The 15813-nt window shown below is 43.4% G+C and overlaps 1 protein-coding gene across 1 annotated transcript in view; it reads right to left on the bottom strand.

The window, feature by feature from the left end:
- Positions 1-11676: 11676 nt before the first annotated feature.
- Positions 11677-15813, bottom strand: part of RGSL1 (regulator of G protein signaling like 1) — a gene marked incomplete at its 5' end in the record, with an annotated part of 42423 nt that continues 38286 nt past the window's right edge. The window contains 3 exons of the mRNA XM_081298238.1: positions 11677-11743; positions 11984-12048; positions 12750-12839. Coding sequence (XP_081154364.1) covers positions 11990-12048; positions 12750-12839 — 149 coding nt within the window. The 3' untranslated portion in view covers positions 11677-11743; positions 11984-11989. The remainder of the gene's footprint in view (positions 11744-11983; positions 12049-12749; positions 12840-15813) is intronic.

Below are 15813 nucleotides of genomic sequence, written 5' to 3' on the forward strand. Positions count from 1 at the left end.
CTAAAAATATTAAATTTACATGTTCATGTGTTCTTAAAAATACATCTGTCCCTCACCAGGGTAAGAACATGAGTTCCATATGGCAGTGATATTGTCTTATCTATTATCATATCCAACCCCCATTATCTGGTGCAACTTCCAGAACAAAAGAGGTTCTGATAAACATTTAGAGTGGGAAGATAAAGGTTTCTACAATTACAATCATTGTGTGATAACTACCTAGTTAGAAACGTGTGTTTAAGATGTATATTGAAGGTCATGTCATTTTCTCATCCTTTGTGGTTGGCATAATAAAATCCATTGGATGAGTTAATGCCCTATACCTAGGAGTCTCTGGCATATTAACTTGGTATTTTAATGAAAGAAGAGTTTTTTAAAATATATTTTTTAATTGTAGTTGGACACAATACCTTTATCGTATCTGTTTATATGTGGTGCTAAGGATTGAACCCAGGGCCTCGCACATGCTAGGTGAGCGCTCTACTGCTGAGCCATGACCCCAGCCCAATGAAGGAAGAGTTTTTAGACCCCAAGAAAAAAATATTTGGAAGGTGGACCTCGAGGCGTCATGGCAGGAGGAAGGGAAGGATATTTGGGTGTTTTCTGGTGATCGCCACATGATTTCATGGAGGCACCTGCCCATAAGAGCAGCGACTCCTAAGTCCTTTACTCCCACCCCTCCCCACCCCCGGGGGCTGTGGAGCCTCCAGGAAGTCCTGTCACCAGGCTCCTGGTCTCAGTCAGGCTCTTTCCACCAGCCCACCTCCCTCGTACATTTCAGTTTGCAGATGACATTTCTTTCTTTGGATGCCATCGTGCTCTTGGTTTGAGGCAAAAGCTCTTCCTCGTGTGCTGCGTTCGGTAGTGACTGGTATTTATACCCGTCTCCACAACTGGCCGGGGCGGGCAGAGGTCATATCCCAGCGCCTTGCCTGGTACCTGGTGTGTTCTAAGTGCATAGTGGATGCTTCTTGAATTCCCTGGAATTGAGTAGTATCTTTAAAATTAGAGGTTTGTGGATCCCTGCTGGAGCTAGAGCCTGGGAGACAGGTAAGTCTTGGAACTCACTCTGAGGCCAACTCTCCACCCATCCCCACTTTAGGAGACTATGGGGCTTCAAGACGTTTTGGGTAAAGGGCAGCAGAACCTCTCTCCAGAGGAGATCCTGGGAAATGCAGCTTTCCTTCTTTCTTTCAATATGGAAATTTTCTCTCAGGATTGTCTGTTAGAACAGTGCCTACTATATTCTAGACACCCAATCTTAGTTGTTGCTGCTCTTCATCACTGCAATGGAGCCAACTGTATCTCACGAAATTTATAGATTGAGGCCCTCACCCCATGGGATGTTATTTGGAGATGAGGCCTTTGGAAAGGTTAGGTGTAGTCCTGGGAGTGGGCATCCGTTCTAATGACCTTTTATAAAGAGGAAAGAGGGCTCTTTTCCCTCTCCCGCCACATGAGCACATAGCAAAGAGGTAGCTGTCCACAAAGAAAATCCTCCTTGATCTTGGACTTAGCTTTCCAAACTGACTACTAGAATCCACCTGACTACCCAACCCCCTGCTCTGCTTAACTCTCTCCTTAGATATTATCCCCACCTAGTGTACTGTGTCTTTATTGGTTCATCTCTACACTAACTCCATTACCCCTGCTAGGCCAGGTGAATATAAATATGGTAATCAGTTGGGCCTCATCAAGAAGGAAATAATCAAGCAAAAATTACAGGAAGCAAGAGAGTAAGAAAGCTTCAGGAATATTTGAGGGAATAAGCAGAGAGAACAATAAGTTAAAGGCCTTGGAGTGTGTTCACACCTGACCTGTTTGAGGACTATAAAAGTGTGTATGTCATATATAGAGGAAGCCAGAGAGTAGAGCTCAGAGCCAGGAGAGAGGGGCTTTCCTTTGTCTTGGCCAAGACAAAGGAAAGGGTTAGAGTCTTTGAGTTCTAGCCGAGTCCCGGGTCACCCAAGTAGAAATTTCATCCCAACCTCCTTTGCAGCTAGGTAGGGTCTGGCCAGAAGAATGTAAGCAGGAGGGACAGAAGTAATTACTTGCCTTTCTCTGCCTGTTCCTTCTTTTTCTTTTCTCCCTGCCTTTACTGTCTACATACTCATTTCTCAGCACAAAGCTTTTAACATCATCATTACCTGATCAACAGATTTATCCCCAGCCAGCCTCTCCCTGGTTTCCTGATGCACATGCTAACCTCACATGATATCTCCATCTAAAGGTCTAATGGGAAAATCACATCTAGCACGTCCAAAATGAAACTCCCAGTCTTCCCCCTAAACCTCCGAGAACGCTTCTGTCTTTGTTAGTGGCAGCCTTGTTCCTTCAGTTGCCCAGGTCAGAATGTTTGCCAGTGTCCTGGGTCCCCCCATCCCTTTGTCTCCCACCAGCCCTCCCTCTGTCAGCAAATCTTGTGGGCTCACCCATCAAAACACATCCACTGTCTGACATGCAATCCACTTTGCTGCTCTCACCCAACAGAAGCTACCAAATCAGTTGCATGAACTGTTTGGTGATGATCTAATTCATGCCCTTGTTTTTACTCTCCCCCTCTGCAGTCTACTCACAGAGAAGACAGAGGGAGTCTCTTAAAATTTAAATCACACCATGCCACCCCTTGCCCACATAAACATTTCACTAAAGAAGACGTACAAACAGTCGACAGGCATGAATAAAGATGCTCAACATGATTATCCTTTAAGGAAATGCAAACTAAAACTACAATCAAGTTTCACATCATATTCATAGAATGGGCATTACAAAGAAGACAGAAAATGACAAGTTGTGGTGAGGTTGTAAAAACATCATAACTCTTACACATTGCTGGTGGTAAGGTTAAATTGTATAGTTGCTCTGGAATTCTAGATATGGTGTAATTCAGCAATTCTACTCTTAGATATATATATAAGGAAGATGAAAACGTGCCTCTGTACAAAACTTGTAGATGAGTGTTCACACCATCATTATTCATGGTAGTCAAGAAAGTGGGAAGAGTTCAAATGTTCATGAACTGATGAATCCTAGATGGAGTGGTATATCCACACCTGTGAGATACTCTTCAACAATAAAAAGGAATGAAATACTGTTACAACTTACAGAAACATTGTTAAGTAAAGCATTCTGTAAATGAGAGAAGCCTGTCACAAAAGGTCATATATTGTGTGGTTATGTGAAATGTGTAGCATGGGCAAACCTATAGGCCTAAAGTAGTTCAGTGGTTGCATAGAGCTGGGGAGAATAGTGGGAAGAAATAGGGAGCGAATGCCAGTAGATTTTTTTTTAAGGAGTAGGCAACAAAAAAGTTCTATGTTATATTGTGTTTGTGATATACAACCCTGTGCATATACTATTAAAACATTGGCGATACATTCTAAATGGGTGAATTGTATAGTAGGTTAAATATACTTCAGTAAGTTTGTTAAAAATCTTTAAAAATATAAAAACGTGACATTGCTTACATACTTTAGGGAGTACCTGCTACATCCTGTGTGCCCCCCACCCCCTCTTCCTTCCTTCCTTTCTTTCACTTTTTAAAATAAAGATTGGGGAAAGGTAGGTGAAGTTATAGAAAAAAAAATTTAAATTTACCAGAGATCTTACAATATTCTCCAAGTAAAATGCCACAGAGATTGTGCTAAGTGGAGAGACTACATAGGCATGAGAAAAAGGCACAGGCATATACATTGAGAAATAAATCACTATGCTTATTTTTAAGAAGTTGGTAAGGTACATTTGTACATTTTTGATCATACTCCTGGAGGGAACTATGGAGTTATGTAATGACTAGGAGGATCGAGGCAAACTGTCACTGTTCTCAAAACCATAGAAATGTCGAGTGAGTATCAGGAAGGCAACTTTTTACTTTAGTAGCAAAATCGAAAGCTGTCCACTTCCCTCATTCCTGACGTACGCACACAGAGCATGGCGAAGGGCAGAGTCAGGAGCACAACCACTGCCATATGGACATTTCTTTTATAGGGACCCAAAGAACTGGAGCCAGCCAGAGAAGGCCGACTAGAGTGACTAGAGGCAAATAAATTTGTGTTTGTCCTCTTCCTTCTTCAGCAATAAAATGTATATTACACACATCAGTGGTTCTCCACCCTGGCTGCACACTAGAAACCCTTGGGTCCCACCTCAGGCCAAGCCAATTAAATCAGAACCTGTGTGGGCCCCAGCTGGCATCATTTAAAAGAACCTTCCAAGGACTTCTGATTTCTGATCTAGCATATAAGGATCTTAGAAGTGATCACTGTCTCATAATAACAAATAAAGAGTTGAACAAATTGAAAAATCAACAACTCTTCTTAGGAGTGAGGTTATAGGAAAATGTCTGCCCCCAAACTAGAGAGAGAGAGACAGGCAGATACAGAGAACCACAAGTTACAGAAGAAACCCACCTCCGTGGGAACAAGTTCCAGGTAGGAAAAACTAAACTGCAATTGACAAATCGCTAGAGGATCAATGTGGGCAATTCTGAAAGAGAATGATTTCAAGGGGACCCAGTTGTGGGGGAGCCCCCCAATGCTCCTCCAGGAACTCTATGGTTCTTACAGTTAAAATCAGAGAAAAAAAAACATCCCATCAGGCTCCTAACATGAGATGGAGACAAGTAACCATTTTGAAATACGCCAAGTGAAGATAAAAAGATAAAAGACCAAGTGAAGATAAAAAAAATTATTTTATCTTATTTTTAATTGCTCTAACAGAAAATATTGTGTTCCAAATGTTAGCAACAATGTATTTGATGCATGTAGGTTAAGTCTAAGTGAAATGAATGACACCAGTTATATACAAAATGTGAGGGAAATGCTGGGAATATTTTATCACTGTAAGGTATACTAACACTACCCAGGAAGTGGTGTAGTCTTGATTGAAGTATCTTGAGTTAATTGTAAATGTATATTGCAAATGCTAAGTTACTGAAAGAGTAAAAAGAGAAGTAGAATTGCTATGCTAAGAAAGGTGATAAAATAAAACAATACAAAATGCTCCATTAAAACCCACAAAGGCAAAAAAAGAGTGGAAGACAAAAATGGGACCAAAAAACAAGAAAATGAAGAAAAATCAGCAAGACACATGATAGATATTAATCCAAATATACCAATAATTATTTATATATTAATGGTTTCAAGACACCAATTGAGAGATTGTTAGTGTAGATTAAAAAAAAAAAAGACCCCACTATATTTTGTCTACAAGAAACCCATTTCAAATACAAAGACATACGTAGATTAAAAGTAAGATGATGGAGGTAGACTCTCCTAATGCTAATCAAAAGAAAGTATAGAAGTCTTATTAATTTCAGATAGAGCAGATTTCAGGGAAAATTGATCAGAAATAAAGAGGGGCACTACTTTGTGATACCGAGGTCAGTTCTCCAGGAAGACATAAGTGTTCCTAATGTGTGTGTACCCAGCAGAGTGTTAAAATATGAGGCAAAGCCAAAACTACTTGCAGGGAGATGGAGATGCGTTCACTATTGAAGTGGAGGCTTCAATGCCCCTCTATCAGAAATAGATCAAGCAGGCAGAAAATCAGTAGGAACATAGTTGAAATCGACACCACCATAAATCAACTGAATACTCTGACAGCGGTAGGCCACTGCATGTAACAGTAGCAGAATACACATTCTTTCCAACCACCAAGGTAGACTACATTCTGGGCACATTTTATCAACATTTGAAGAATAAAAAAAATCATATATAGGTATGCTTTCAGAAATTACACTAGAAATAAAAAAGAAAGAGAGCAGGAAAGGCCCCAATGCTTCAAGATTAAGAAACACATTACCTCAAGTTAGTCCTCAAATAACCCTAGGAGGTACCTGTTGTCAGCTCCATTTCACACACAAGGGTGATGGGTCTTGATGAGGGTTTAGTAATTCTGAGATCCCAGAGTTACTCGGGAGCACAGAGATTTAATTTAAACCCAGCTTGCCTTGAGGAAAACCTTGAGCTCCTCCTGGCCTCAATGGGGATCAGGGGACAGACAGTCCAGGTGTCAAAGCCACTGGAGGAGACTAGCCAACCCGTGTTCTGGGTCCAGGATGGGAAGTGTGAAGTCCACTAATCTCTTAATTGGAAATGATCCTGGGAGCCCCCTGGGAATCGAGGTATTGTCTTCCCTGACACCTTTTTTCTAAAGAAGAGGATGGCACGCCCACATCATTGAGTGTGGATGTGCTTTATTTTGGCTAGTGACCCACAGTCCTGCTGGAGGTGTAGGGGTGAGGACTGGCACTCTGAAGCACTATAGACATGGGCCACCCCCTCCTCAGGGATGACACTTGGGACAGTTGGAGGCACTCAAAATGAGGGGCAGATGTTTTGTCTACAGCTGTAGAAAAGGGGGAGATTTCATGTCACTCTGACACAAGTATCTGAAAAGGCTCCTGTGAAGGTGGAGGCAGATCTCTCCACTTGTTCTTTCTTCTTTCCTCTCCCTCTTTCTGTCACTCTTTAGTGTGAATGGGTTGTTTGTGCTTCCTAAAAAATAAAAAAGTTCTTAAGGCATCAAGAATTATTGGAACATTAAAAAGTTTCATTGAGTAAATAACATCTGATGTTTCTTCTTTCTGGTGCTATCACAATTGTAATTGACTATTGATTTGATTTTCTGGTAATAGCTCTGTCTAAGGTCACCAAAGGCATAAACTTCATATTCTGTTTCTTCTTCTACATTCCCAGCAACTAGTGCAATTCATTGACTTATGCATGCAATATATTTTGAGGGGGAAACTATTACATGCATGTTAAGTACTGTGTTAAGTACTGGAGGTACAAAGAAAAATAGGTCAGTCTCTGCCCTCAAAAGTATATGATCCAAGTCTATAAGGGTGTAAAGATCTAGATCACTATATATCCCCCGTTAATAAAAAACTGGATTATTAGCATAAATCACACTTTCTACTCTTTGTTCCCTCCAAATTAAACCAATATTTTATTATTTTCTCCTTTATCATATGTTTCTTATGTAGATAGTCTCAGGCTGAAGAATTAATGCTCAAGATCTGCATCATGTTTTTTAGAAAAAAATCTTATTCTCACTATTCAAGTGATCCTTTATTTGCTTAATTCTACAATGTGGTTTTTCCACTGGAATTAATTTTCATATTGCTGAATACTGACTTATGGCTAATGTCACCAGGATAATAGAAGGGCATTTTAAATACTCTTATTGCTGGAAGGTGGAATGAATGAGAGAGAGAGAGAGAGAGAGAGAGAGAGAGAGAGAGAGAGAGAGAGATATGTGGGTGGGGGGGAGAGACACAGGAAGATATAAACCTGGAAGCTTGTATTAGAGTCACATTATCTATGGCCTGGTGTTCTCTGATAAGGAATGGAAGCTCTGTTCATTCAGGCAAAGAAGGAGGATACATAGTCTTCCACATGGAACAGATCAGAGTTGGTCTTGATGTGTGGGGTGAAATAGAGTATGTCGGATGTGTGTAGAGAGAGGAGTGAGGAGGCTAAGATTAGGAAGTGACTTCCCAGTGCTGCTGACACAGGATGGGGGCTGACCTAGGCTGTGCCAGTAGGCAGAGGGGAGGATTGGATGGAGAGATGCTTCCAAGACCAAGTCCCAAGGACTTCCTGCTCCCCCAGCTGAAGTGCAGGAGGGGAGGGACGGCTGAAGGAGATGCTTATGTTCTCTGTCTGGGGTTGAGAAAGGGAGTGAAGGAGCCAAGGCTAGTTTGGGATATATTAAATTTGCAGTATCCCATTATGTAATTGGAAATTTGGATTCTAAGCTTAGAGGAGAAACTGGGAGTAGGGGTTTCGATGCAGTGCATTGCAAGAAGATAAGCTTGAGAGTAGAGCTGTGGGAGCCTGATATTCATGGAAGAAGCAGGGGAGGAGTCAGGGTGACTGAGAAAGGATAATCAGAAAGACATGGCAAGAAGACAATGGTGCGCCCAAGGTCTAGGAGGCAGGGATGTCTTTGGAGGCCTGGTTCTGAGTTTCTATATTCTTTTCCAGGGAGGTTACTCTCAGGACTGTAGGAGGCAGTCTTTGTTGTGGCCACACCTGATCCCTGGAACCTGTGAAGATGCTATCGTACATGGAGAAAGGAATTTGGGATATGAAATCAAGGTTAGAGAACCTAAAAACAGAGATTATCCTGGATTATCCAGGGGGGCTCTGACAAGGGGGTTTGGGAGGCAGAGGAGGGGACTGGAGAGGCATGATGGTGGGATCAGGTAGAGAAACTCAAAGCATGAGAGGAGCTTGTTTCACCATCGCCCACCCTAACGATGGGGGAGGAAGGAGGCCATGAGCTAAGAAATGCAGGTGGCTTCTGAGAGGCTGAGAATGGCTTCAGCTGCTGCCAGCAAGGGGATCTCATGGCTGCTACTGCAAGGACTGGGTCTTGCCAGCAACCTGAATCAGCAAGGGAGAGGTTCCACCCTGGGACCTCCAGGAAGGAACACGGCCCTACTGACACCTTGACGCTAGCCCAGGGAGTCCCAGGTTAGGCTTTTCTTTCTTTTTTTCCTTAGTAGAAGGTAGGCTGGTTGGCTGGCCAGAGCTGGTCGTCATGGTCCCCTTAGAGATGTGTTCTCAAGTTTACCACAGTCTCTACCACTCCCTGTTGCCCCTCATGGGCTACTTTCTAATTTGTGTCACCAGCCTACACTCTCTAGGGGATTGCCTTTGTGACAGCAGCTGAAACTGTGCATTAGAACATGTTAGCACTAGAATCTCTCAAGTGAGGGCATGAGAAACCGGAAGAAGCAATCAACAAGACTCGATGAAGAGCAGATTCTTCTCCTATCTGGGTTGGTCCTCACAAGCATCACCAGCCCTTTTAAATAACATGCTTGTGTGTTCTTCCATACCTGCATCTGAGTATGCTCAGGGTGAATGTGGAGAGGGAAGGAATTAAGAAATGGAATTAAGAAACTCACTCAGTTTCAAGTGAGTTAGCTAAACTCTTTTTTTCTTTCTGAAGTTGAGTCTGCCTCCTGTCAACACTGGGTTCAGCCATGCCTGAGCCCCATACCTGAGGGCTTTTAGGCATGTGACCCTGGGTCAGCATTTTACTAGATCAGTCACCTTGTTTCTGGCCTTACATTCTCTCTGGTCCAATGAGCAGGGCTCTTGACTTGTTTCTTATTTTTTAGCGGGGGTGGGGTAGGGCTGGGGTCCTGGGGGATTGAACTCAGGGGGTGCTTTACCTACCAAGCCCCATCCCCAGCATTTAAAAAAATTTTTTTTGAGATAGGGTCTCTTTAATTTGCTGAGGTCTCACTAAATTGCAGAGGCCAGCTTATCGGTTGGCTTTGAACCTGCAACCCTCCTGCCTCAGCTTCCGGAACCTCTGGGATTACAGGTGTGTACCACTGTGCCTAGTTGACTTATTCCTTTTTGATTGAGCTCTTTCCTGGTACCTCAGTTCCATAACTAGACTCTTCTCCTTTTCTTTCCTAGTTCCTTCTCTAAGTTTTGGCCTGATTTTTAGGTATTCTGTTTCATAACCACTTTTCCTTTGATTAATTGAAGTCCTGCTTTGGAGATCTAACCTCATCACAGAGGAGGGTGAAGAATCTCATTTGCTGCTTCCGGAACTTCCTTCTGGATGCTTGCCTGGCTGGGCCTTCTTCCTGGGCCTGTGAAGCACCCCACAACTTGCTCGCCTACCTCACACCTCTCCTCAGTAGTCATGTCTGCCCACAGTTTTTCTGAACCTCCTGAAATCACAGCCCCACTGGATGATCTTAGTCCTTTTGGGACATCACAATATTTTCCATCCTTTGGAAAAGTCTAGGAAATAAAGGCATACGCATAACAGGGCACTTTGGCTGGAAAATTGAAAGGATTCTCCAAAAAGCTTTCTAGTTCTGCTGAATTCTGCAACCCATAGAGATGTCAAGCCAACCTCTCCTCAGTCATCCCCAGTTCAGAGACTGTTCGGGGAACCCTGTCATTTTACATGTCACTCTTTTTAAAGGACAGAAAATGAGCTTAGTTACTCTAAAATTAAGACTAGTGTTTCGAGTCTTTAGGTCAATAACTTTATGAAGAATCTGTTAGTCAGCAAATGAATGGAATTCCAGGGCAGAGCTATTCCTTTTGTGCATGAGAATTTGCATGGATGGCTACCACAGAACAAGAACAGGACAGGGTGTGCAGACTGCCATTTATCACCTAGTGATCTTGGAAAGTCACTCGCCTTCTCCATGCATGTTTGTTCTTCATCTCTGAAAATAAATGATTTCTGACATGGCTGCTCAGAGAGTTGTTGGGATGACTTTCTGAGACAATAGATGCCTCACTGTGAAAATGGGAGATTCTAGCATTAAAAGACCCCGCTGCATTACCTCTGAGAATAACAGTACCTTGCTTCCCACAGTGTTCAATGACCCTTCCATCCATATGTCACGGGATTCTTCAACAACCCTGAACCAGAGTGTGCACAGGTTCACGCAGCTGCAGAGTGAGCCTTGGAGCCCAGGGACCCAGCTCACTGTGGGAAGACCATCTCCAACAGGACTCCCAGGCTCAGGGAGGTCAGGAACATTCTCTTATGCTCTCTGCCCACATCTTACCCATTACGGTCTTCTCCTGCCATGTCTGAGCTGTTGTTCTATAGTCCCTTCTTGATTTTTCTAGGGGCAGATGGCATCAGGGCATTTCATTTCTGACCAGAAAAGGTTCTGACAGCATTGGGAGGCGTCTGAGAGATGATTTGCCTCAGTGGAGCCTGACTTTGATTACTTCTTCTTTTTGGGTTGGAGCAATTTTTGTCTAAAAGGAGAGAAAAGAATAGCCTGTTATCACCAGGGCAACAAGGCAACTGGAATTGCTCTGTTTTCTAGTTCACTGTTGTCATTTTTTTTTTTTAAGAAATAGCTATGGCCAGACCTAGAACTCCCTGCCTTGGGGACAGGGCTTCCTGAATGCTCATTCTCACCTTCCCACAGTTTTTAACCTCTGAAGCCATATGCATTTCTTTCCCAGTGTAAAGAGATTCAAAGTTACCTGGATGATTCCCAGGTACCACCACTGGCCAATGACACTCAGGAAGCTCCAAGTCCTTACTGGAGCTTGGAAGCTGGTCAGACAAGGTGGAATGGATGGCAAGAAAACAGACCTGCCATCCTCGGAGGCTGCCGTCTATAACCTTGAACTTCAAGCAACTCTTTGGCACTCTTCAGCTGTGGTTCCCATGACCCCCTGGACGTCCTCCCAGAGCCCTAATTCAGCACCAGTTTCACTTTGATGCTTATGCAGAAGTGAGTTGGACTGAATTTGATTTTGATCGGCTCAAATCCTTTCTGTTCTTATTGCTGATGTCCTGTCAAGAGCACATCTCTGCTTTCTTTCCTACCTTACACATCATACCCTAAAGAGCTAGACCAAGTGGAAAGCTGGTAATAAGAGATCATCTGGAACACTCCTTGTCTCCAACCATAGTGTGTTCTGTTGAAAAGTGTGGCAGGGACTCCATATTCCTAAAAGTGCCTGTCCTAGTTCAAGATGAGCAAGGATCCCTCACAGAGAAATCCCTGCCTAGCTGCCCCTGCTCCAGGTGCCCTCACCCCAGAAAGAGTAAGGTCAGCCTGGTTCTACATGCTGAACTGTCAGAAAGTGGAGCTAGGTCTCTCCCATTGTATTCTTGGACAGAGCCCCTCAGAACTGAGGATTTCCAGCTCATGCCTACCCCAGGAAAGGACCCAGCTGCAAGGAAGATGGTACAGCTCTCGGTTGGGTAAGGTTTCCAGATGATGCTAGACAAAGGCAAAGAAAAACTTGATCAGAACTCATGTCTCAAACTCTACCACTTAGGGAATTGTAGTTTGGGGAGGAGGATCCAGGAGAGCTTCCAGGAAACCCTCCAGGGAAGGTGTTCGGAAAGTTCCAGAGATGTTTGAGAGACCTGGTTTGCATGCGGTATTATTTTTTGTCCCTGCTACATAGACCCAGGGAGATAAAATAAGGAGGTTAAGCCAGATCAACTCTAGACTCACCAGATCTTAGGGCTGTTTGGACTCAGGGATCATGGCAGTGTTCCACAGTGGCCTCCCCCATTCAGCTACAACAGAACATACACAATGCAGCTCATTCCAGCTGGCATTTCACCGCCATGAGAAGGAGAAAATCAGTATCCCCACCTTCTTCTCCGATTAAAAGCTGATAATTGGTATAGGAAGGAAAGGTTTATTGGGAGAGGCCATATGGAAAATAAGTAGGTTTACTGCTTCAGAGTGGGGTTGACTCCTTGTCAATAAAGCTGGGGGAAAAACATATAATATGCCCCCCACCCCAACACAGAAGGCAAGGACCCTGGGGTTTGCTACAGGGATGAGAAGTCAATAGCAAGAGCATCATCTGATAAGAGGACATATGGGATGGAGGCACTGCCCAAGCCAGCAGGAGGTCTCGGTATGAAGGGGAAGTAGCTGTGGGTGGTCTCTTAAGGCTTGCCTTTCACACCTGAATGGGGCAGAAGAGTTAGCAGAGACAGAGAGAAGCTCAAGCCAGCTGCTTCAAGGGGCTAAAGAAGAATCAAGACGACACAATTATTCAGATAATAGCTGTGTATGGAGCCCTCAAAGTAGGCCAGGAAGAATTACTTTTCACCCCATCTCTGCCACTCACAAGCTGTGTGACCTTGAGCAAGTCACTTCCTATTGTGGGGTCTCAGTCTCCTCCTAGTCAGTAAGTGGGCAGGCCAAGCTGGCCTTAACCAACCTCTAATTGAGTAGTGTTGAGAAGAGTGGATTTCCAACTCACAATTTTGGATTGAATTTGCATCCCCCCGTTGTTGAGGCCCAAACCACTCCACACCTCTGAGCAGGGTGAATCTTAGGACGCCCTGGTCTCCTGGAGAAGGAGAAAAGCAGTGTGTTAAAAACCTTACGACACCTAAGAAGATGAATCTTCCTAAGCAAGCAAAAAGCCCTCCTCTAACATTTGTCACATTGCAGGTGTTGATAAGTCCAGACCTTTGTATCTTAAGTCTGGCAGTGGGTGGAAAGAATGCTCAAGGTCCTTCAGCCCATGCATGTGAGGGCTCTCTGGGCCTGGACCCTGATCCCTTCATTCTGGGCATTCCACTGCCCTCTCCTCCCTTTTAATACCAGAGAAGATTTAGGGATTTACTTCCCTGGAGCTCAGCTACAGGAAATATGCCAGAGGCTGGGAACTCTTCAGCTTCCACTATAGAGCACTGTCTTCTTCTCTGCCCAGGTATGGATTACTTGCCCTGCCTATCTGCTTCTCTCTCCCTTTTTCCTCCTTTCTATTTCCTTCCTGGTCCTCCATCCACACTCCTGTTACCGCCTAGAGTGCTGGGTTCTTTGTCTCCATTCAGCAAAGAATTGAAGAACAGGACACAGAGATACAGGAAAGCAGCAGGTTTATTGCAAAAGTGACAGAGACAGACTTCTCCAAAGAGAAGGGGCCCCAGAGCCGGGAATCTGGTGGAGGAGTTTTGGCTTGTTCTTTTTATGGTCTCTGGAATTTCTTCCTTCCCTTATCTCCTCCCCTGTCTGTGCTCTCCTCACTGTATTGATAGGTGCCCATCCATCCACACACCTGTTTCAGTTTTTCTATTGGATCCCCACTTAGAGTACAAGAAATGTCTGTCTGTTTGAGTCCCCTGCTTGTGTCTGTGAGCTCTTATTTTTTTCTTGGTACTGGGGATTGAACTCAGGGGCTCTCAACCACTGAGCCACATCCCCAGCCCTATTTTATTTAGAGACAGGGTCCCACTTTAGCCCCTTGAAGGTGCTTAGCACCTTGCTTTTGCTGACATTGGCTTTGAACTCAAAATCCTCCTGCCTTAGCCTCCTGAGTCGCTGGGATTACAGGCCTGCCCAGCCTGTGAGCACTTTTGTCAACAGGATGTTGACCTCATTAGAAGACTCTCTCCATGCTCCTTTGTTCTGGTCCTGTCCCTAACTTCCTCACTCACCATCTTGCCCTTGCTGCCTAAGTCCTTCTACATCTCCCTACCCCCATCCTAAATAAGCCCTCTGGTCCATAAGGACACTTTGCCCCAAGTACTGGAGAGGTTCCTGATTTTTGGCTGCTGACCTAACATTTTGCAAGGCACAAGGCTGTTGAGTTAATGGTCATCATGCAGCTTCAGCTAGGGAGATAGGTGATGTCCTTCCTAGGGTGAGATTGAAGGATAATGAAACTGATAAACCCCCAACACAGAGTGTGACCTGGGAGGAGGGAGGGAGAGAGAAGCCAAAGCTTTGATCTTTTCCATAAATCACTTCTCAGTGATATGACAGTAAAACTACACATTGAACTTGTTCCCATGGCAATACAATGACCCCTGGAGGTCAGATGAGCACTGGACTCTGAACCCGGAACCCTCTATCCCTGTCCTGTAAAAATACTGCTTAATTAAAAACTGTGCCCAGAAGGAAACAAGTTCCAAATATTTGCAACCTTTTGTCCATGTCCTGTCACAGACTTCGAGAATTGAGACACCCCCCCACGTAACCTATATAGACCCATACCTCCCCCGTAATCAGTACCATTTTCCACCCAAAAAGTAAGCCCTCCGCTGCCTGACTTCACTGCTGAATAAAGACTTTGCTGGATTCATGAGGTGGGCACCCATCTGGGTCACTTCTGTGCTTACAGAGATTCCTATCAGAGGAGCAGGAGTCAGGCCCTGCTGTGGGCCCAGGGTGGCTTCCCCAGCTGTTCCCAAGGGTCTTTGCTGGCACGTTAAGAAGCGGGTGGTATGTATGACATGAAAGCTGGCATGGGGACAAGGCTGGGTATCTGGGAAAATGGATGTGAGAATAAGGCAGGTTTCAGCCAAATCAAGAGAATGTTCTGCTCCACCATAGCGCCATGAGTTGCTGTTTTTAATATTCCTGTCCTATCTCTGGTTTTGTTCTGATGCTGGTCTTGTCCTTAAATTCACAGACTCTGATTTCCAGAACTTTCTACTGAGAGTACACTGACCTGTCCCATGCTCCTCCCTTCATTAAAATTCCCTTGCACTAAAGTACTAATCTTAGTTGTATTTCCATATTAGGAAAGGGACTGGGTTTAATGGCTTTGTGCCAAGAAAATGTGTGTGTGTGTGTGTGTGTGTGTGTACACACAATTACATATATATACAAATTGTATATAATATATTTAATATAAATAAGTACACATGTATAAAAAGGTATAGATATATACTTATTTATTTAAATAATAAATATCTTTTAAATATATACTTAAATAAATATATATATATATACTTAAGTTATGCTTAAGTAGAAGTACATATGCTTATTTATATTTTAAATAAACATATTAATAATATATTTTAAATAATGTAATATATTATAATAAATATTAAATGTTATATATAATTTTAAATAGGCATATTAATAATACATGATTATATGATATATGTAGATTAATAACTATATTAATCCCTCACAATCACACCTCCCAGAGATAACTCAATTGACACTTTTATCTTTATTTCTAAGGTTTTTTCCTATGCTTTTATACAATTATACACACACACACACACACACACACACACACATACACACATATGTATGTATCACATTAAAACTATGCCATTAATCCAATTTTAAATTTTTTTTCTCACTTAACTCTTTAAATTAAATGCTTTTCAAGTAGTAGGGTTTAATGGATAGTTGGGGCAAGGAGCCTCTTAAACAGCAGTGAGGCAAGTTACTGCCTCCAGGTGCCACCAGGTGGACCATGGCGCCAGGCCCCGAAGTCTCATGGGAGCCAGTGCTGGGGAGCAGTAATGGAGGAGGTATCCTTTCGATAATGCTGGAAGCCGCAGATAAGATGTACTTTA

The sequence above is a fragment of the Spermophilus citellus genome, assembly GCF_964194105.1.
Source record: "Spermophilus citellus genome assembly, chromosome: 6".
NCBI classification, from domain to species: domain Eukaryota; kingdom Metazoa; phylum Chordata; class Mammalia; order Rodentia; family Sciuridae; genus Spermophilus; species Spermophilus citellus.